Source organism: Phalacrocorax carbo, chromosome 1, assembly GCF_963921805.1.
Source record: "Phalacrocorax carbo chromosome 1, bPhaCar2.1, whole genome shotgun sequence".
NCBI lineage: Eukaryota > Metazoa > Chordata > Aves > Suliformes > Phalacrocoracidae > Phalacrocorax > Phalacrocorax carbo.
Window position 1 is genome coordinate 68,264,648 of NC_087513.1, and position 23,568 is coordinate 68,288,215.

Sequence of the window (23,568 nt, forward strand, 5' to 3'; positions counted from 1 at the left end):
TTAGCTTGTTATCTTCCCCACCTGATTTATGTCATTTATTTTTAATTTGTAATCTTATGGGAATGTATAATGTGTTTTAAAGTTAAACAGCCCACTTCTGGTCTCTGTTAGAAATTAGAAGTAATAATTGCAACAATTTATATCCTTCTTCATGTGCAAATGTATTTCCTGAGTTTAACTGAGAAAGTAATGGATATAGGAACTCTCTAAAATTATTACATTTTATAGGATTTTAAAGTTTTATATCAAATTAATATTTTGGGTAAGGATGAGAACTTGGGATCAGTGTCATAGTTCTTAAATACTGGTTGAAGTCACAAACATTATTCATAAGTTGACTATATCCATAATGCCATAACACCATCCGTTTTTATTTGTGCATGGAATTGCTAATTTTAATTAAAATATCTACTAGCAATCAGTAACATTAACTATTCCTAACTTGAAAAGAGATATAAAGGATAAAACATTGCTTTCAGGACATGGTCAAGTGTTTCATGTGTGTGTGGTATGTCTAAAATTTACTGTGGTCACATTTCAAGTAGTTCCTATAGGAGATGGTGTACCAGCCTGAGCTATTACCTTATTTTTTTTGAGGGCAGCTCACCTCTCTGTACGTTTTGTTATTAGTAACAAGTCCTGTTACTCTGTGCCTCGCTCAAACACTGTGGTCCTGCGGAAGCTTTTTGCAACATCTCCTGGTATGAGCTACTGCTATGGATTCTGCTTGGCTGTGCAGGGGTCACTGGGGCGGCCTCTGTGAGCACCCTTCCTGGATAAAATGAACCACATGCAGGAGCAGCTGGGTCCTCTGTTGGCTTGTTGAGCTCGCTGGATTGTATGGTCCAAAATATTCCATGGAAATTTTATTCCTGGAATATCTGTCAGAAATTTCAGAGCTAACAGGATTCTTCATGACTTGATCATAAACAAAATTAACTTCCTCTTAAAGAGGAATAAGTAATGTGGAAAGAGTAGGAAGGGCTCCAGCTCTGATCTGGATGCATATAACTTCATCATTTCATTCAAATACTTCCTGCTGTGTCGTTTCTCCTCTGTTTTGCACAGTGTAGGTACAAAACCGTAACTGCTTGCAAACTGTTCTGTCCTAACAGTAACAAGTTCTTCCAAACCTCATTAGCTAGGACATATGAGAGAGGTTTTTAAGGTTTGCCTTGTAGACAGGGGAATTTTCACTGGGTTTATGACTACCAGGTATGCTAAACAGCCAGAGTCCCTGTGGGGACGTAGAGGCCTAATTCATCAGCAGAGAAAGAAAGGGGCAAGGTACAAGCCCAGCATGAAGGGCGCATCGCAGAGCTAGACACAGGCAGTGTCTAGCAACCCGGCTTCAAAAAAGTAAACTGACACCTAAGGTAAGGCATTGCAACTGAAACTAGAAGAAGTAGCAGCCTAACTCTTTTTCACAGTCCCTTTAATGTGCAGAATTGTGAGCTGTTAGGGGTTAGGGTTGGGGGGTTTGGCTGCATTATGCATGCTTAGGTCAGCGGGGCCTGGCCCTAGCAGATAGCCCTGTGGTATGGGCAATAGTTATTATTTGTTCTGTTTAGACAAAGAATAACAAATTTTTGTACACTATAGCAGCATTACTGTTAGTGTATAATGTACACCAGAATTTACATGAACAGAAAATTGTCTGCTGACTGTGAAATGATCGCTGCTCTTGCTGGAGGATAGACAAATTACCTGCAAGTGCAGGATTTGCAGGAAATCTTCTCCAGTCAAATGCAAAATATAACTTATAGGCATTTATTTTATTTCTTCTTCCTGTTTATATAATTTTAAAATTCATTCATTACCAAGGAAATAATAATATTTATGCTATTCACAAAGCTTAGAGATGCTCAGGAATCAGGATAAATACAATGTGCAAAGTTATTTCAAATATATGGTACAAGAGCCCTCAACAAATCTTTTCAGGCTTTCTTGTCAAAAATTGGTTGTAAAATCTCTTGAAATGCATTTAAATGTATTTAAAACATTTTTATAGTTTACATGATTTTAAAAGACAGAATGATTATTTTGAAATCTGACTTCAATTCTTAAAGGCATGTGTTTTAAATATTTTGAAAAAGCTAACATAAAAACAACATTTCCAGATAGAATGAAAATATTTAAGGATCTAAATGAAAAAAATCTTTTTTTCTTTTCCTGTTTTTGTTTTTAAGTTTGACAGACTGTGACTTCCATATTCATAACCCTTTCTTTTGGCCCTTTTATAGGTCTATAGTTGAGAAATAAAGGTTTGTATGTAATTGGCTCTCATTACTTCAAACATACGTATTTACACTGGTTGGTCTGGGAAGAGGCAGAAGCTCTTGACCGTTTGCCTGAGATACAGCGTAGTTTACCTTTTTTTGAGACAAAACAAAGGTTAAGATTAAATCAGTTAAATTTCTTTTTGATGCTTATTTCTGTTACTTTAAGCTTAAACGTATTTTTCAGACTAACCATAGCCTGATCCAGAAACACCTAAACTTCGGAGAAACATAATTCCAGATCCCGGCATTGTAGCCTTATAGAAGCCCTACAGTGAACTTTCTTTGTGCTGCTCTACAAGCACTTCATACTCTGTATTCAGTTTTACTGTCCATAGCCTGAGATGAGATACTACTTTATTTTTCTTTGCCTTTTTTCGTTAGTGATTTTGTGGAATCGTTAACGAGAGGAAAATAACTTTGAGGAGTATGCCTCTTCCATATAAATAGATTTTAAAGGATCTTAGCTTAATGTTGCCTTGTTTACATTATGGGATAAGCAAAGACCACAAAGGTTCTGCGGAGCAGCACCACAGTTCACCTAGTGTGCATATAAAACCATAGCATCCTATTTCTTCATTATGAGGTTGTCTTCCCTCTGAATGTCAATTAATCTTTAAATAAGTTCTGGAATATCTTGGACCAGAGAAGCACAATGCAAGCTAAATTCATGGTGAATTGTTTGGGATTTTTTCACTGATGGAGTTTAACTATAAATGGAAAAGTATTCCTATCATGACTTGCACTAAACCCAGGAAGGAAGGCAGCAGTGGTGGAAAGCATCTGAATCTATTGCAGATTATCTGCAAGCTTGCATTCCCCTGAGGTGCTGAGGGTCCTTTCTGTTCTTCTGTCCAAAGATAAAGAATAAATACTATGAAGCACTTCTGGGGTCCTTGCTACCCTTTTCTTTCTGAGCTGTCTATTTTTACTTGTCATCAACTAGGCAAACGTATCTGGCCTTGCCTTCTCTTTTTTGGTCATTTCTATGAGGCAAGTGTATGAATCTCCTTATATCCTCAGCTGAAAATGCCAACAAAAAAGGACCATTAACACTCCTTTATTTTCACAGAAAAATGGCATGGGGAAGATAACACCATTTCCATTTGTATTCACAAGAAGAAAATCTAGGAAACCGGGAGCAGAACTGGTAGTAATACTTTTAGAGAAACCTCCCTAAAATTGGACTGCCGAACACCTAGGCGAATCAAGTTATACCATGGAGAACTGGATGTTCCCATTAAGGAGCTTGTCTGAATGAGGAGTGACGTATGGTGCTCACAGCTGTTTCTGAAAGGAATGATGTAAATGGAGATGACATACATGATATAGAAATGCTGCAGCAGCCACATAGTCAATTAAGATGTCTTTGTTTAAGTAGAAATCACATTATTAAACCTAGATGTTCTGAAGCTAGCGAACTCAACGCAAGGCTATCATTGCTAGTTTTTTCAAAGATGTTTCATCACAGACATCTGCCAGACAGCTGTGTAGACTTTCTGTCTGCGCTAATTTGCAAAGTATTATTGCTGGCCTTCAGCATTTAGAGCCATCTCCTTTTGGGCTGTCGATGGTCAAAAACTTACTTCTTGGAAATACTTTCTTCTTCTGGATAAGTTAGTTACTTTTGATTGCATTTGCTTTATTTTAGCTTTGGCATGGGCTTATTTTGTTGGGCTTACCTTGATTTTGTAAGGAATCTTATAAGTACATAAATGCTGACTAGGACAGCAAGAAACTTAAGACATCACTGACTTTGCAGTACTGCCCCGCTGAAGACAACATCCTGCAGGATTCTCCCTTGTCCACCAACCTCCTTTCAGTTTTGAAGGTTAATCTCTTTGAGGAGCTTTTATTTTTTATTATTTCATTGCTTTGTCCTTTCCTGGAGGTTAACCTGGAGGATTTGGCTGAAGTGCCTGGAGGAGGGATGCTGGCTGGGCAGGTGGTGCAGGACCCGCAGGGAGCTGGCCCCTGCTTTCCCTGCTAACACTGCCCTCTCCTGGCTCTCCTCCTGTGGACCGAGAGCCGAGGCCCTTTGCAGGAGCCAGATGAAGAAAAGGAGAATTACATTGTTGGCCGCTTCTCCCTTTACTTGCTGTCTCTCCCAACCTCCATGACCTCCCACCCTTCTGATGAATGGCACTGTGAAATCTTTGTCCTGGCCCGAGAAGCCAAGGCACCCCTGTCTCAGAGTTCAACGTCCAAACCAGTCCCATGAATTTACCAGTGGTTGGGTGGTTTGCAGGCTGCTGTAACTGGGGCCGCCTGAATCGCTGGGGTTTCACAAAGCTGAGCAACCTGAGACTCAGAGGTAGTCCCTGAAACTCAGTCTCCTGGCGTTTAATATCCAGCACTGCTCCCAGCTGGCCGTGCTGACTCTTTCAATCCTGCTTGCTGACTGGACCTCTCCTAGGCTTATCCATCCATTGCAAGTTTCTGACTAATAACTCTGCCAGGCTGTTGGAAGCAGGCTAATCGCCTATCCACAGTATGCCGTTTCTGAGCCATTATGGGTTACTGTTGAATTTCCCCCTCCTCCCCTTCTCCCCTGAGAGCCCTTACAGAGCCCGGAGTGCTCCCCTCCCTCTCATTTTCCCCACTTTCCCGGCTCATGTCACTCCGCGGAGCAGGATCAGGTTGCTTTTGCATTGTGATTCTTGGCATGAGCCCCTCTCGGATTCATATAGCTGTTCTGTGAGTACGGCAGCCAGTAGGAACAAAGCACATACGAACACATTAAACTAACATTCAGCACGCAAAGCCCAAATAATTTACTATATGCTACCCTGCCTAGTAAAGGGAATAGTGTAGCGGGCTTACCCTTTTAATTTCCTTTCTCTCAGTTTTGTCTATAGAAGTCTATACCTTAACTTCCTTAAAATGCGTTTGTATTTACTCTGTAATCATTCTTAGTCCATTTGTTTTTATGCTGTATTTCTTGCAATAACAATCTCCTGTCCTTTGCTTGATATCATCACTAAACAGAGATGTACTGTTGTATCTGATTAGAATTTTAATCGTAGAAGTATAACCTTTCCCACTGCATTGTGCTTTTATGGTGGTAAAATGATCCCTGTTGTCCTGCTGCCTACAATGAGCAGTGTTACACAAATACAAATATATAGATCAAGAAATGTGCATACTGATGGCCAGTTATCCCTTCATGCATGAAAAATTCCAATTTGTCATCCTTTCCATGTCACATATGAACACAGGAGAGTTCCAATAACTTAGGAATAAGAAATGTTATGGGACTGCCAGGTAAGATGAGAAAAAAAACCCCAAATTTGAAAGAAGGTTCAAAAATAGATGCTCAAAAAGCTGCTCAAAATGACAAATTTGGATGCAGAAGCTTGCAATAAACTTAAGAATCCATCTAAGTCTATGTACCAAATTTTTGTAACAAATATTTGTAACAAATATGCCTGTGTTATATTAATAGGGAATATAGTTTATTAGAAGAAATCATGTCACTCTAAAAAAACAGATGAATTTTTTGGATATATGCTATGTGAAAAAACTATGTGCTTGAAAGCTTATCCAGTCTATCTATATCATCTGGTCTAGTAAGAGATGCTGTTTCTCCTTGTTCTGTTAGATCCTTAGACCATAGTGAAAACAGTAATCCCTAAGATGCTTGTACAAATTACAGCCTTACTTGGGATCCTGCACAGTTCACAGGCTAGCATGGATTTTATCAGTTGCTGGTCAGACAAACAGATTGCTGAAGGTAGATGTTTTCTGCTCTGCATTAAGACTCTCTGGGCCCCTAATTCTGGCAATGGCATTAGACTTGGAGGCAAAAACTATGTTCACATATACTCCAAGATGCTGTGTGGCATGGTTTGTAACACTGCTTGTTGGAAAAACAGTTTACAGACTGTAGACAGAGTGAATAAGATAAAGTTTTGAAGCTCCATGTCATTCTGAGCCAATTTCAATCTGGACAAAGAATGACCCAACAGGAAATGCAGCGTTTGTAAACAAAAACCCATCTATGCTCCACCACAGTTGTGTATAGACAACTTATGACTCAGTTAGGAAGCATAGTCTCTGAAAATGATTAACCCTGCTGAAAACTTAGAATTCTGGTTAACTCAGAGTGTATTTTGTGTAATTATGTAACATTTCTATTGATTTATTATAGGAGGTAATTCTGAAGTAGTGTCATATGAAACATCCTTTTATTTTATTTTATTATTTATTATGAATAAAAGTCAAACTATTTAAAATAATGTACTAGCATAATGCCATACTGGTTCTGGAACACAGTTGCTTTCAGAAAAACATCATATGGCAGAAGCTTTTCTAATACATGTTGTAAAACAATTTATTCGGGAACAGTTAAGCCAGTTAGTTTTCCCACGTTGACGTGGCCTTAACTGGGAAGGTCACAAGCCTGGTCCTGTGCTTAAAAAGTGAAATAAAGAGAGGGGAGAGCACCCAGGTTCTGGCAAGGGAGTCACCAAGGGAAGATGTCAATCCTGGAAGTGCCCAGCCTATTACGCCTCTGCTAGCTGCCTCTCTAAAAGTGGTGTTTTAGCTGAGAGCTGAGCATGCTGGGCAGGCCTCATTATACAGGGAACACCTTTATCAGCAGAGAATGACCGTGCCTCTGTGTGTTTCTTGCAGCTTCATGACGAGTTAGAAAAGGGCGAGAAGGAAAGCGCAGAGCTGCAGGAGTTTGCCAATGCCATCTTACAGCAGATAGCGGATCACTGCCCTGACATCCTGGAGCAAGTCGTCAATGCACTTGAGGAGTCGTCATGACCTCGGCCACTAGCCCCACCGGAGCAACACACCAGTGGCCAAGCCCAGTCAGTCCAAGGAGCCATGAGAGTGGATAGGACTGTGAAAGACAGAAAATGGAATAGAAACTTCTGGTGCACCTTTTACAAAGAAAACAAAAGCAAAAAAAAAAACGCTAAAAACTACGTGCTCTCTAGGTTCTTCCAGTCTATGATTAATCAGTCATGTTTGCATTCATCTTCTCACTGCCTTTCTACTTTAGAATCCAATTCCTCATTGACTTTGTTGATGGTGACTTTTGGATACAGCTAACCAGAGCTCTTCCAAGTCTACTGAGCAAAGAAGAGGGGAACCACTGAATACAAGCATCCCTAGTTCTCCGTGAGGTTGCAGAAGGATAGCCCTTGCCTTTCAGTCATTTATTGCTTCTTCTTTTTTTTTTTTTTTTTTTTCTTCATAAAAGCTGAAAGCCTGAATTTCATAGTGCTAAAACCAAACCAGAGCGTGCTCTGATTATGGCTCATGACTGGCCAGCATCAGCTAGCTAGCTCAGGTCTCACTGCCTGTCTCAATGTCTCTTAAATAACAGAGAGAGGAAAGGAAGGTTTCCCATTTTGTTTCTTAGTCACTGCATCTATCGGCTGGGAAACAAGGTAGGCATACTGGTACTTTATGTTTACTTAACTTTGATTTTTATTGTTCACTGATCTGACTCTGAAGTGCCGAGTAGGGCATTTTTTCAGGGAACTGTTTTCATCTGTTGATTTCTTGAGTTTTTTAGCTGAGGTTTCTCATCATAGGTCTGTGTCTCCTGAGTTCTTATTTTACAGAGAGCTCTCTCCCTTCAAGCAGGTGTGGTCAACAGGTCAGCTCCCAGCTTTAACTTGTATAGTTTGTCCATTGCCAATTTTTCAGGCCATACATAGCTTTGTGAACGCTAGCTGTCATCAGAATAGCCTTAGGCATTTTGTAAATGAGAAAATTGTGTCATTTTGCTTGAAAGTATAATTTTAAAGCTAAGTTAGGTAAATCGGTAACATAGTTCTTACCATAATTATAATTTAATTTATTTTGGTTTAGCTTAGGTTGACAAGGAATGAGTTTGAGTTCAGAGCAATAACCCAGTCTTATAAAGAGGAGCATCTCTGCTGGAGTTGGCACCCGGCTGAGTAGATAGGTATAAAATCACAGCTTTAGTTAAACCAGTGCAATTCTTATATGTATGTGAGAGGCCTTAGTCTTGCTCCCATCCATCTTTGACACTCACTGAAGCCCCTGCTGATAGGTAATATGACCTGAAAAAGCAGGTCGGTTTGTCATTGTGGTGGCAAGTCAGAATCCTATTTTATGAGTAGGACTTGGGTGTTCATTCTTGGACTATGCATTAATGGGGAGACACGTTTTTTCCTGGCTACCAGTGGTTATGTGTGTCTGGGGGCATCTGCAGGACAGAACCCTTTAACACATCCCCATGTGCTCCTTAAAGGAGTTGTTCCCCTTTAGCTTTCTCATATTACTTAAGAGAATGAGGGGAGGAGGAAAGGAGACCAAATATCAACACAGCAGTGGAAGAAATCTTGGTTTTCTAGTCACTAGCTAATTGTGAATCCTCGCAGTAAACCTCCCATTCAGAGCCTGCAGTTTAATTCCATATGACTCACTATATTCTGAGCTTAATCGCTGAACTGTTGTGCTAAGGAAAACATTCCAAGCCCTTTCAGGAAAACTGCATTTCTTATGTCTTTCAGATACACAGCACAGCTCCCCCGTAGGTCTTTCACACCTTATTTTTATCTTTAGAAGTGACCAATTGCTTCCAATAGAAAGGAGATCAGCAAAAGTTTGAGTAAGGGAAGATGTACCCTGTCTTTTTTTCAAACAAGCACTGAAAATTGGGCAAGACTGAATCCTTATATACCTGTAGAGTCTATTGAAAACTGACTGATTTAAAATAAATCACATCCCAATTCATTCTACTGTAATGATTCGGCAGAAGGAACTGGATCCATAACCATGGTGTCCACTAGGAAGAAATATGTAAGTCTCCGAAGAAGAGGTGATTCGCACCTTTTCCATGTTTTGAACTGCCAGTGCTTTACAAACCAGGAAATGCAGCTTTAGTTCACGCTGTAGTGGCAGCCTGTGTCTGAAGCTTTTTTGTCGTGGATGAGGAGAGTAATGGGAACCTGAATGCGTGCAAGGGGGGAACACCGGAAGGTATGTAGACAGTGACTGTACATACCACTGAGCCGTGCCTCATCCCAGAACCACCCCTTTGGTCCCATTATTTGAGTCAGCACGTTTCGATAGGAGCTGTTGTTTTGAAATCTTTCCTCTTGCTTTTTCTTCATCACCCCTAATTACTCACTCAAGGAATTTAATGCCGCCTGTAAAAGCATCAGAGCCATCAGCCTAACATCATCGCACCACCACCATCACTCCTGACTATCTCATTAACTTATATGGTCAAATCTCCAGCTGCCCTGGTTCCCTGCTGTAAAACAATCCCTCCTCTGTGAGAAGCTGTGGAATTTCCCTTATCGATGGTTCAAATGACTCCTGCTTGTAAACCTCTTACTGAGATGTTCCTTGATAGCGTTTCTGCTGCAGGCAGGAGCAGGGGGAGGGGACGGTGACGAGGGGTGGTCACTTCGGGCTGTTATTTCAATTCCCTTGGTTTACTGCGTTGCCCCTTTGTTGCAGGAAAGCTGCAAGTTTCGGTGCTAGTTCCTCTGCATCTTTAACACAGCTGCCAGCCTGTGGCTGTGTTTCTAGAGTTGAAAGTGCCCCAGCCGAAGGCGCATTGCTGTCATGACAGCGTGTGCAGGATCTCTGCGTTGGCAGCCAGGTGAATCTCCGTGTTTACACATCTCCCAGCCTCTTCCCTGAAAGGATTTGTCAAGCCTGGCTAGTTTTCGCGCTGGCCATTTGGTCTTTTATCTGCCAGCCCCACACCTGCTGTTCCCCCCATCTGGATTGTCAGGCCTTTGCAAATTTTCTCGTTAACGGCTGTTATCTTCAAGGTCTTCTAGGCTTCCCATCTTAAACATTGATCTTAGTCCTCAGAAAAGTGCTTTCAGGGAGAGAGCAGATCTCATTTGGGAACAGACTTGATCCGATTTGATCTCCATTGAACTATTTCAGGTAATCTCTCTGATCCTGTGTCGACAGAGATCTTGTCATGGCGTATAGCTTGAGGAACTATGTGATTCGGGAGGTGCTGCTGGCCACTGTTTAATGCTGAACATGACCAGTGAAAGCTTTTTCTTTTCACCCGCATGGAGTGCCGCACCATTGGCCTTAGGGCAACAAAGGGATTTTGTTATAGTAATCCGTCACAAAATTGCGTATCAGGCACATGGCAGAAGGGCCATATGTGCACATACTGCGATGCTCATCCAGTTGCCTGACCCAGCAATGCTCTTCCAAAATCTTATGCCCAAGAGTCAGCAGCCAGGCAGATGCATACAGTTTCCTAGCACAGCAGTCCTGCAACGCAGCAGCTCTGGGAAATTACGGGGCGCTTCCCAGGGAGCCTGGGGAAACTTGCCTTTTCTTCTCCTTTTGAATGAAGTTCCATTTGCTACTGGAGCTGTGAAAGTTTTAATTGCTCTTCTTTTTTTTTTTTTCTTTCAAGCTGTCATTTGTAGAGAAACTGAGAGATGTAAGGACTTGAGGAGCTGTCTATAGAAAATTGAATAGGTCATTTTAGCTGGGTTTGGGCTAAAAAATAACTTAACTCAAGCTTGAAGCCCACATGCAGTATAAAAGCTGACACCCCAACCACTCTTGTTCATGATATCCACAAGTCCAAGGACATGTTTTCCTCTCAACCCAGCCTCATGTAAAACACTAAAAGGACATTACAACACTAGAATTACAGGGTGAGGACATGAGCAGTTTGCGATTGGAAGAATTGTCTGGCGTGCTCCCAAACGAAGCTCTACGCTTCTAGTATTCTCTCTCGTTTTGACTGCCTTTAACCAGCTTTCCCTCTAGAAAATGCCAAACCTTCTTTGGAGTATCCGATTTTTGCCAAGTCTGGGGGACTGAAGGTGAAGGTCTGATGTGATGCACGAAACTCTGTGTGCCGTTTCTGGTTGCACAGCTGGATTATCCCTTCTCTAGCAAATTTTCTGGTACTTTGGGGCTCTTAGTATTTTGCACAAGGGAGCGTTAATGTCATAAATCTCATAGGCATCACCCTGTTTTTTGAACCAAAGGGGCACCTCTTTTTGTTTGCCCTGTAATTCCCACCCATTGTGCTGCTAACACTCAGTTTGTTGGGAAATTTCTACAACTGGTAGATGGTTGCCAGGGTTGAGTCCCTATGCCTGTACTAATTGCCAATCATTGCCACTGAAGGGGTCTTTGCAAAGGCCATAGAGTCTTGCGCCGATACCATTTTAAAGCAAAAATTTCACTACGTAAGTAATGCACATATTCCTCAAATGACTCCGATGAAATGCAAAAGGGAAATAGTACAATCAAGGCATCTGATATTAAAGGAAGCCTCTACTCAGCTCGGTGCCCACCCTGAAAGAGGGAACAGGAGAGGATGCAGAAGGCTGTGGATAACTAACACTGCCCCAGCGAAGCCGGCGGGGTGGGAGGGTCGGGCGCGGGGCATCATGCCTGGCGAGGCCAGCTCTGCCAACCCATCTTGTCAGCGTGGCGAGGAAAAGGAGTGCGTGGGGGGGGGGTAAAAAAAAATAATGTTTTTAATTGTTTTTTCCACATAAATGGAAGGAACCTTACGCAACAGCAAATCCTTCTGAACAAAATGGCTGTGTCCGCTGACTGTTTTTAAAAAAAAAAAAAAAAAAGAAAAACTGTTTCAAAAATTTTTAGTGTCAAAAGCATAAACACAGAAATCCTGACTTTTTCCAGTGTGTGTGGTGAGTGCTGTAACCCTGTCATCAGTATCTCTCCTGACTTTTTCAGGGGTGTTTTTTCCTGTTTTGTTTTCTGCTTGTCGATATTGTCTGTGTGGTCCTAAGGCTGGGGCAGTTACCAACAATGTGTGTCTGTTGTCGGATTAAAAAAAGATAGTAGTAGAACTGAAAAAGATGTGTTTTAAAAAATATATAAAAATAAATTTCATCAAAAGGAATTCAAGTACAGAAGCAACAAAGCCGTGACTCCTCCTCTTGGGATTGTACAGAAAAGGATTTGTGGGCTTATAATTATAACCAGTTGCCTTTCACGGGCTTTTGAGGTCCAAGGCAGCTTGGCCTCTTAGGAAATGTTACAAACCCTGTATAAATTCCTGCTTTCCCAGGTTTATGCTGTACACGTGTAGTACAGAAATGGGCAGAATGAAACAGTATTTTGGATATCAATCTTTTCTGGTAACGGTTATCAACACCAGGTGTCCCTTAAGATAGGAACCGCTGATATAAATGGGCCAAATGCTTTGGCCAAGTTTTCCCTGTCTTCTCAAGTCGCACCCGTCGGTACCAGGGACACGCGCAAGCGCAGATCGGCTGGTGCAGGCAGTCGCGTGTAGGTCCATCATCAAAGTCGTATTTCTTTGCATCCGGTATTGGCCACGTAGCCACAGGGGGTTATGGTACAGGAAAGGACTAGCAGCCGCCTTCTGCTGCGGTTGCATCAAGGACTTGCACTGCTTGAAAGGAACAACGTGAGGCTAAACCGGCACGTAACGTAAACAAAAAAACCCACGCAAATCGCTTTACCTATGAGGCTGGGTAAAGAATTTCATTAAATGAATGTATTTTTTAATATCAAACTTATCGTATGCTGTTTGGCCCCGTTTTGCACTTCCAGTTAAGATCCTGAAAATCACGTCAATCAGTTTTGGTTTTAGATAGACGTTTCCACTTTAGGTTCTCAGTGCTTTGGTGGGGCTTTCTGTTCAAAACATTGTTTCTCCATTTGGGAACTGGCAAAAAAATTGGTCTATCAGTCACATGTACTCTTCCTTGTTACAAAATGCGGTTATCTAAAAGCCAAGTTTGAAGCCAAATTTTATGACTAGACATCGTTCCTTTAATCTACCCCATCTTCCCAGCTCTCCATGGGCATGGCCGAGTCTCTGTCCTCCCTGCCTGCCCAGGGGCAGCTGCGTTTGGCCCTTGCTCGCACCCTCGTTACAGTGTATGTGGGAAGGCTTTAATGGCAAATGCCTGTATCTGTTCAGATGCTGAAGAAGGATGAATCAAATGGGACCACGAACGGGGGAATAATTTCTTGCTAGCCTAACATGCTGCTCCAAGCCCACTAAAACAGTATATCACTGTTTCCCTCCAAGTCAGTAAATGAGGAGCGCTGCACTCCAGGTTCACAAATCATTTGTGGGGTTAAAAAAACCTCTGTGGGATGCTCCATCCAATCCACAGACACGGATCCCTCATTTGCTTTGGAAGAGACATGTTGCACTTTAGCGGAGGGGGAGACAGGCTTTGGGGATGGGATCTAGTGTACTTGAATTCCTTTTTGAAATAACAGCAGCGGGAGACATAGATGTCTGTGATGCAAGTGCGCACGCTGCCTTCAACTTGTATGTGTTTTATTGCTGGAGTCATGTTACTGACAGGATAATGAAAATTGCAAAGAAAACATGTTATATTCAACTTTGCCTTGATAATATAAACACTTTGTTCATTTTTTTTCTTCTTTTTTTATTCACAGACTAAGTTCATCAGGAAATTATAAAATTATTTAAAAATTCTGTGCCATGTCTTCATTTTGGTGAATTTTGGTGTGTCTTGCTCAGTGCCCCCTCCTGCGTGCCCGGGATTGGAGGGCAGGTAGGAGGGCTGAGTGGCTGTGTGGCTGTTCCCTGAGACCAGGCTTGAGGTCCCATTTGTTGCCACTGGAACAACCCTACAGGGGTCTCGGCTGCACCACGTGCCTGGCAACCATTGTGGGCATAGCTGGGGCTGCCTGCAAGGTGAAGGTGAGGGGCTGTCAGTCACAGGAGTGTCCTGGTTACCCCAGGACCTCACAGGTCAGGTAAGTGGAGATGGAACAACTGCGTTTACAGCCAGCTGTTTCCTTTGTCTCTCTCGTGCCTCTTTTCCAAGTAAATGTGACTTAAACGTTGCTAACGAGTGACTGAATCCCAGATGTGCTTCCAGCGTTGAGTCAATGTCAGGATCACATCTTACAGAGTAATGCGCCTGGAAAGCCTTGCCGTGCAAGGGCTGGTACGGCTGTCCTACAGAGCCTGTTCCTGGTGAGCCCCTGGTGGGTCCTGTCCCCACGAGAGCAGAGAGTCACCGCTTCATGGCATAAGACAAGCCATGCCCCCTGCAACGCTGGAGGAAACGGGCTCTACCCAGCATCCAGTCTCCAGCTGCTTTTTGAGGATCTGGGAAGTTGCCTCAGTAACGTCACTATAAAATCTCATTTTTTCTGGCGTTTTTAACTGTTCTGAAGAGAATAGCATTGCAACACTGGGTCCCACTGGTAGAACAATGTCCATGTTAAACACACTCCACCAGATTCTCCGCAGCTATCCTGAAGCCCTGGCAGAGCAGACCTCCCCAAGTCGGGACACTTTCTAACCAACTTCTCCCTCAAAGCCTCTCCATTTCTCTCTCCTTTTGTCTATCGGTGCAGCCGATTTTTCTCTGGGCTTTCTTGCTGGCCTTGTCCATTCTGCTTTCTGGAGATTTATCATTTCAAGGGACTCTTAAGATCTGGGCTCACTGTTTCCATATGAGTGACTTCATGTGTGACAGAACAGGCATCCTGATCTCAGTGCCTGGATGTTCCCCTCCTGCTAATTGGGTTTCAATCACTTGGGCTTCAATCAGGCATGTAAAGCAGCGTGTGGAAAAAGGATACGTGGGGATTAAGGGTCTCGGGAGCTTTGAAAGGAAGAGTCTATCGGCCTTTTGGTTCCCAGTCTGTTTTATGTTCGCTTGAGCGTCTTTGGCTGAGAAGGGGATTCGTGATTCCCGTCAGGCCAGGGTGTGCCTGGCTTTTGCAGCGCAGTCCAGATCAGCTGAATGAAACCACATGCCACGTAAATTTAACCAATTACTGTACAACGCGGTATCCGCCGGTCTGAAAGTGGTACAAATGCCATTTCTGAATGGCTCGTCCTTCTCAAAGAGGAGGACAAGTGAAAGGCGAGAGTCGCTGCCAGCGGGGGAGCACATCTGCAGGGAGAGCAGCACATCTGCAGGCAGAGCTGAGCCGAGCTGCTGCAGCCCACTCCGGCTCTGGCTGCTTGGTGTGTTGCACCGCCGTATCCCCACAGGCTGACTCATATTTTGGATGGCCCATAACAATAACACTGTTCGCACTACAAAGCGAAGATGCCAAATCCCTTTTGTGCGTTATCAGGTTACATTTTATGCATCGTGCAGTAAAACACAACAAGGCATCGGAATAAAACTGTCCGTGCTGGCTGCTGTTACTGTGACACAAAACAGGCAGGGCAGCAGTGGAAACGGTGAACGGTCAGCCCTGGGATCGAACACGTGCGCGTTTCAAACGTTTTGCTTTGCACATATTGCAAAGGTAGGTTCATTGGGGTGTGCAGAGCCCCTGTGTTACCCAGGCTCCTGATTAAACACAGGCCTTCTGCAGCCTTCTGGCCAGGATGGCTTCGTAAGACCTGCTTTTCTAAATTACACCAGTCAGGGAAACTCTGCTGAAACCACATCAGCAATCCACTGGGAAGAGCAAAGTATTTAGGATCTCCTGTTTCTGACAGGATCTGCCGCACTTCTGCTGCACAGATGCCTTCTTATGTGGACTGGTGCTACAGGGCTGCATCAGCTGTACCACGCAGGATTACCCAAAACAGTAATTACAAACTAATTGCCTGCCCTAATGAAGTGATCTGCATATGGCTAGTGACCTTTAGACGGGGTCTTTGAGATATCAAGTAGCCACTCTTCTCGCTGGGCTTCAGGATGTTCAGAAAGCTTGGGCAAATGGCCAAAGTCCTCTTTTTTTACTGCCTTCAAAAACCCTCAGGAAAAGGCATATGCCTTGGGAAACTAAATGTATTGTAGCTATATATAATAAAATTAATTGCAAACAATTTTTTGCTTGTCAAGAAAACAGAGCCATACGTCTTGTGTTGGTAAACTTTATTTCTGAGTATACTGATGATGTATTATAAAACATAAGTGGAACCGCTGGGACCAGCTTGGGTGTAGCCGTGGGGTTACAGCAAGTGATTTTCTGGGTGTGGGCTTTAAATCCGGCTGGTTTTAAGTATGTGATCAGTAGCTTTTCCCAACAGTTGCAATTGCGAATGTTAAAACTGTTCTAGATGAATGACTAAGAAGTTAAATACTTAGGCCCAAGTTCTGCAGCGCATTTGTGTGAAGGTGTCATTCACATCAACGGAAAGTCAGCTCCAGGAGCGTCTATGGACGCAAACCTTGTGACAAGGCAAGTTGAAAAACATTTGGTTCCTTTATGTATTGGGAAGAAGGATGGGTTGCTGCTGTAGCTCAAAACCCCTCCTAGGAGGATTTTTGTCCAGCTCGAGTAAACCCTTCATTTTCTGTAAGGGCGCACCATCCTGGGGAACCACAAGTCCTGGAATGTATATGAATGCTCTTAACTCTCTTATATAACACATAGAAACTGTTTTTAGCTTTAAACAGTATATCATCTTGTAGCCCCATGTATTGAAGTGCACGTGTGCGTACATCTCTATGTGTCTGTGCCCATCCGTGTGATAATATAGACATACATACAGCTGCACACTGAAAACCATGTTTCAAGAATACTAAGCTTGCAGTGCCAAAAGTCTGGAAATTAGAAAAATCTACATGACTTCATGCCTAATAGATCCATGATGCAATTTTCGGTGATGTACTTATGTAACTATTTTTTTGCCGGACCTTTCCTTCATGAAGTGTGCAGGATGAACTGATTTCATCAAATCAGTAATTGCATAAACCCTGGCATTGTTGCCATCCACACTTCTTCCAAGATGGCCAGTCTCTGTTGCAAGCCTCTCGTTACTTTGATTCTGTAAATTGTCCCTCACGTTAGTGACTACTTAGACATCAAGACGTCTGCTCCTATAAAGAAGGAATTGCCTCAAAGTCCTTCCATATCCTTCAAGAAGCGTGAGCTCATATCTGCTCTAACGTGACTCTAAAATGAACCAAATCCTGACATTTGGGAAGACCCAGACTTCAGATTCCACAAGTGCCCGGAGCAGGGCATTTGGCCTAGCACAGCATCCACATCCAGACCTAAATTGGGGTTCATCTCTTCTATCTGTACATGTGTTCCTTTGTTTAGGTCAACAGGAAAAATTCTTGTTATTCCAGGGATATGTGCATCAAACACCTCTTTGGGTACTTGGCTCAGTTTAGTTTTGCAAGTGTAAAAATGCAGCCTAGTTCCCTTTAACCATACACCTGCATTTGCCCAAACCTTCAGTTTGTTTCTGTGCTCGTCCCTCTCTCTTGACAGAGGTACCTGACCCTTCTTTTACGAAACATCTGCCAAGGGTGCTTAAGGCAGCACCTGCCATTCAATGCTGCTTGTGAGCAGACCTCCGCCTCTATCTCTGCTTCACACCTGTGCCAAACACAGACTGGCACCACAACGACAGCAGCTTGCGCTGTTGCTCCCTGGGCATGCCGGCACTTCCCCATGCGACGCACCTTTGAACTTTAATTGCCCCCACTTATTTCTAATGGGTTTGATCATTGGAATCTTCTTCTAGCAAAGATGATGCCTGTTTCTTCAGACACACAGCTGGACATTAACTGTGATCGGACACCATGCCCAGCAAAGATTGCCTGGGTCTTGCTGGGGAGTCAAAGACTTAGAGGGAGATCTGGTTTGACATTAAAATGGAGGTAGCAATGTGCTTCCTCTGTTCTTCCTTGTAGTCCGCAAAACACATTGCTTTTCTCAGCCAGGTCATTCCTGGCAGCAGCACAAGCGTTCCACAAAGTCCTGTATAAAATATCTGAGACTCTACCTGGCAGCTAGGGTCAGAAGGGGCATGGGTTTGCAGATGCTTGTAGACTGCAGTTGCTAGGAACTTCAAGATGCTTTGGCAGATACGTAATGACTTGCACGTGGGATTTAAAGGCTGAATGAAAAGTGCAGAAGGAGGTAAGCTTGATTTCAGCAAATTGGTTTTTGGTCCCCGAGTGACTTCAATCAACAGTTCATGCTATTCATGTATGAATTAATTAATTTAGCATTAATAATTACTGTAAGTATTTTGGCGGTGGTAGTCATTAAAGTTTGAGAAAGCAAAGGGTGCAATTATTAAGGATATGTTGAACTATTGCCACTTTTGCCGATACCCTTCATCGCTGTAAAGTAGCATATCTTGGCTTCAGCTGTGTTTTCCCAATCCAAGTGGTAACTGTAAGGTTGTTTTCAGAGGGAGCCAGGGCTCAGCAGCAGCCAGGGCAGGAGCAGCCAGGGAGCTCTGCAGGCCCGTGGCATCCGCCAAAGCCAAGGATGGTCAGCTGTTTGCAGGGAAGGCACTTTATGCATCGCTTGCTGGGGAGAAGTTCAGATGCAAGTACCATAAAACTGTCACTTCACCTGGTCCAGGCAGCCTACAACCTAAGTGTTATCAGCAGTTGCTTGATATTAATTGTTAAACCCTCTCAGAGACACTTTGAGCCGAAGCAGAAAACATCATGATTTTTACCAGAGACTGTAAAAACTGCCCTTATTTCTCCTCCTAGGAAATGTGGCTTTGTGTTAGGTTACTGTGGGTGGGATCAATGTGAAGTTCTGGCCAAAGACAGCAGTTGGTGGCTGCCTTTGCCTGCTCTGTACAGAGCATACCCAGTGCAGGCTGGGCTTGTTAAAGGCCAGTGTTCAGTAGAAGATGGGAGTTAGATGGCTTGATTCCCCTGCAGTACCAGAAATGGGTGTCTTCGTTGCTGCTTTCTCACCTGGTCTGATGCAGAGGGAAAAAAAACAGCAGTACTGAGTGGCTTTTTCTGTATTTTTTTTTCTGTATTTTCTGTATTTTTTTCTGTATTTTCTGTTTTTTGACTCTGCTGAGGAGTTTTTCTGGGGGACTAAACTCATATGCGTAAATCCAGGAATGCAGCCAAAGTGGTAACAAAGATATTAACAGGTTCACCTGGAGCTTGGTGCTGTTCGCAAGATGTCCGCTTTACTATGCCTGGTGTGACTGGTGAATACTCACGTTTTTACAGACTCTTGGGGCTCCAGAGACGTAAAATGAACAAGGATAAGTGGGAATTCATGCTGTTACCTTGATTCTCTGCGTAAGAGGAGGGCCTGCAACAGGGGGTTGTATGGAAAAACAAGAATCTCCACTGAGGATGATATATGACCATGGCAAGGTCTTTCTGCTGCTCGGCAAGGAAGGAGAGGACAGTGGTAGCTGGCAGCTACTGCTTCAGCTGACATACATGACTTAGATTTGCATTGGGCTAAGAGCATGCACGCTGCCAATTGCCAAAGCTCAGCTAACTTGCAGCAATTTGTTAAGCAGTAATAACTCAGTGGTTGCATTGTCTCTTCAGATAACAAGCTAGCAAAATGCTTTAAGGCGGTAGTGCCTTATTTTTGAGTACGGTCAGCTTTCCGTCTCAGAAAGCAGCACCCATTTTTGTTATCTTTATTTTTTTAACTCAAAACTGTTAAACACGAGGGGCTTTCTGGTTACTTTGAATGGCCTGCAAAGTTTTACGACAGGCATGACAAATGCAGGAACCGCTGCCCCAGAGCACGTGGTGCTGCTGGTCCTTCAAGAGGAGACAGTAGGAACTAAGTTGCTCAGTCCACTCTGGCTTCTGCAAACTCCATTGGGACCATTTCAATTCACACAGTACTGTAAGGTCTCTATTCTTCCTGCCCCAATAGCATGAGAAATGCAAAACACTCTTTTGAGCATATATAACAGAAACTCTTTTCCCTTAGTATCTTTAGGCCAGGATTCAAAATCCTCCATCACCATGGTGACATTGCACGTCACAAATTGTGCTTCCTACTGTGCCGTCTGAAGGGTCCTCTCATGGCAGCAACATGGCACCTTGAATCCAGCACAGATCCTTTGCCAGACCCAGGGCAGGAGAGGTACAACAGCCTGGAGGAAACCTGAGGAAACGACAGGATCAGGATTTGTCAGCAAAATGTAACGCAAGTTTGCAGCTTCCATTGGGAACCCATGTCCACGGCCACCCTGGGGTGGCAGGGAGGGATTAACGTCTTTGACCACCCGTTCACTGTTTGTAACCCATGGTTCTTCATGGACCTGAGGAGGGGTTTGCCTGCTCACCCAGCCCGTGAGCGTGGTGTGCCAGGGTGAGGCAGCAGCTGCTGGCTTCGCACCGAGCTGCAGGAACGAGCACTTTGCCAAATAGTAGATGTCGGACACGTAGTGCACCTAACGCAACATCAGTCCTTACAATCTCCCAACTTACCCAAGTCAGGCATGATGACTTTAAGGTGACAGTGAAAGGCTGCTCCTCGCCCTTATGGTTGGAGGCTTTAATTTGATCCCTTTGTTAATGAAGTGATGACTCTTGAAAATGAGAGGTAACACAATTATTTATGCTCACCTGTCAGAAGAGTAGATCAAAGCTATCTATAGAGTTGCAGACAAATATCACCACAGATGACCCAGAGGCTTCCTTTGTGAAGTGACAGGCTGGAGCATGACTTCATTGGGAAACCAGTCTTAGATCCATACAGCAAAGTTACCCAGCCTAACGCTGACCCAGAGCTTTTTTCCACATTTGCTTACAGCTGAGTAGCGACAGGGGTTAGAGATGATGACGCCAACTTTCCCTGTTTTTGTTTTTCTGGTAAGAGACCTTATTCAGCACAACAGTATCACTTATGCTCATCATTACATGTGCAATCTTAAGATGGTATCTCGGCAAGTTCAGACGTGACGGAGGCCTTTAGGTTGTGTCTCTGCGGGGTGTGTTGCAGCCTGGCCCTGTGCAGTGAGGGTGTCATGGATCACTTGGGAACCTCTGTGGACGTGTGAGGAGTCAGTGGCATAGCAATCACTTCGAGCCAGGCCTGGCCGGCTCCCTGCCATCCAGGTGTCTCAAAACACATCCTCACCATAGGGCTGACACCATTAACTACTACTGTCTTCTTAATAAGGAGGAGCCAAGGAAGGTTTCCATAACTCACTGACAAAGACTGATCTGGTCACCCCTAAAGCCCAACTGTATATACTCATTAAGTATCAAGAGAGGCAGACCTGGGCCCCCCGCACCACACAGAAGCTCATTTGCTCTCCATAGATCTCTAAGCACAACATTATTCATGCTACTATGAAAGGGATTATATACAAGCCATATCCTGAAGGGTGTTGAAAACAGTGTTACAACCTTCCATGACACTTGGTTCTTCCAAACATGGGCCCTGAAACCCTGCGATGGAAAGAGCATCCCCACCTGCATTTCCAAAAAAAAAAAAAACAGAGAATCCCAGCTCCCATTGGTGGAGGGAAATGAAGGAAAATGTAGCTCCAGTGAACACTAAAGTCTCAAAAACAAGAATCAAACCCACCAAAAAAAAGTCTCCCTGAGTAAAAAACAAGATCTTATACATGCGAGCAAATACATTTTGGGGCGTGAATCATGGTGTCTTCAGGTTTTTTGAGGTTTTTATTTTAATTTGGGTTGGGTGGGGGGTGGGGGTTGGTTTTTGCAAGTGTGTATAATTACAGTCCCAGGATGTGTTGAAGCATTTAGTGATTTGGCTTAACTTCAGATGCCACAAGCAGCGTTAGCAGGTAGGTGTTCTGCGCATCCTGGAAAATCAGAGGCTTAGGCTGAAAATTCAGAGCCATGACTTACTTAAGGTTGTCAACCACAGAAAATATGGAACACATAAACAATTACACTTAAATTTTATGGAGGAACTCTATGTCTTTAATTTTACCTTTGTAAGAGTGCATGGTAGCAATCTGAACTAGGACTCATTGGTTTATACGTCTTTAGTTTCTTGCATGCGTAAAAACACACGCACTTTTTTTTGTGAACAAGCTCTTGAAATGTGCCACCGACTGCTTGTGCCGTGGGAGCATCAGTATCTGCGTGCATCCCCTTGTCTGGTGGCCGAGCGCTGAGCCCATATTCGTCACAGCAGCCGAGTGCCTTAGAAGAAAACCATCTATTGCTATGTGGTTTCTTCCCTCTTCGTATCTTGTGGCTGCACTGGTGCTTCTGTTATTATAGTTTCCTTCCCTGACTACTTTGCGTGCTTTAATGCTGATGTTTGTGTAAGCCTGTATATTACCCATGCTATATATATTTGTTTAGAAGCCACAGTGCTTAAGAAACCTATTTATGTTCCCTTCAGCTTGCACTGTGAAGGTGAGTCTATTAAGCAAAGGCATTTGTCATCAAAGGACACTTTGGAGCCTAGGAAACATGGTGGTTTTCATCCAAAGGCTTTATTGTCGTCAGGTTGGTTTGCAGAATGATTTGTGAGTGGTAAAACCAGGAGCTACAGACCCCATCCTAAGCCTCACTTACATTCTTCAGTTCATCCCTGGGCTTTGTGGGACCCAGAAATAAAAGCAGGAAATGCGCTGTGGTTTCACTAGCTGTAAATAGCGACCGTCCCCAGGCTGTGTGAGATCCATCCCAGGGCAGTGTCTGCCTTCGGGCAGCAGCACTAGCAATCACATGCCTGGCAGACATACATTATATCCCTCCCCACGCACTGCCCTAAGCCTCCCTTTTGCAGCCCTGCAGTCCCGGCAGCTCCGTCCCACCCTCCTGTTCTGCGTGGTGACATTCCTGACCCCATCCAGATTCTGCCCACTGTCCCAACTCACTGGTGGCAAGGTGGCACTGGTTGCACCCTCCTGGCTTGGCATCTCAGCACATTTCAGTCCCTTCCCTCACCACCTGCCAGGCCGCGGAGCGTGTGCCACCCACCCCAGAAGCCAGCTTGCATCACCCGCGTGGCCCTGGGGCAGCCCGAGCAGGGCGTCAGGCCTGGCCCCAGAGCCGGGAGTGCCCAAGCCAGCGGTGACGCGGAGAGGCACGGAGCAAGCCCAGGGAGCAACTCTCACGTCAGGTTTGGGGGGTTGTGTCCCCCATGCCCACCCACAGCGGTGCCTGCGGGGCCAGACAGGGGAGAGGGGGCTCGACCCTGTTAGCCCATCCTTTGTGTCTCCCCATCAGTGTGAGCCCACCTGTCTGCATGGTCCATGGGAAAGCTGGATGTAACATGTGAATTGTGTTTGTTTCTTCTTTTAGCTGAAGTTGCTCTGCGGTATTAATCTTAGTGATTATCAGGAGAATAATCCCCTTTCACCTCATCAGTGCCAGATCCAGCCAGAGGCCTGTCTTGCTTTCGAAGAAAGACATTGCAGAAGAACATTTAAGCAAGTGAAGAAAGAAATTACGAAGGGAGATCAGAAAGAAGGAGAGAAGAATACAGAAAAATAAAAGGAGAAAAAAAGAATGAAAGAGATTAAATAGAGAAATTGGGGAGCATGTAGTGGAGTGAGGTAAACCATTAGCATCGACTGGGATTCCCCTGGTGCCGTTCAGGGGAAGGGCCTCTGCTGCTGCAGTAAAAAGCAGCTCAGCGTGGAGGGGCA

The 23,568-nt window shown here is 44.0% G+C and overlaps 1 protein-coding gene across 6 annotated transcripts in view; it reads left to right on the plus strand.

Moving 5' to 3' along the window:
• Positions 1–13,725, plus strand: part of ERC1 (ELKS/RAB6-interacting/CAST family member 1) — a 304,598-nt gene extending 290,873 nt beyond the window's left edge. For all 6 annotated transcript variants that reach the window (XM_064458288.1, XM_064458330.1, XM_064458316.1 and 3 more), the window contains one exon: positions 6,915–13,725. In XM_064458288.1, coding sequence (XP_064314358.1) covers positions 6,915–7,052 — 138 coding nt within the window. In that variant the 3' untranslated portion in view covers positions 7,053–13,725. The remainder of the gene's footprint in view (positions 1–6,914) is intronic.
• The last annotated feature ends 9,843 nt before the right edge of the window (positions 13,726–23,568 follow it).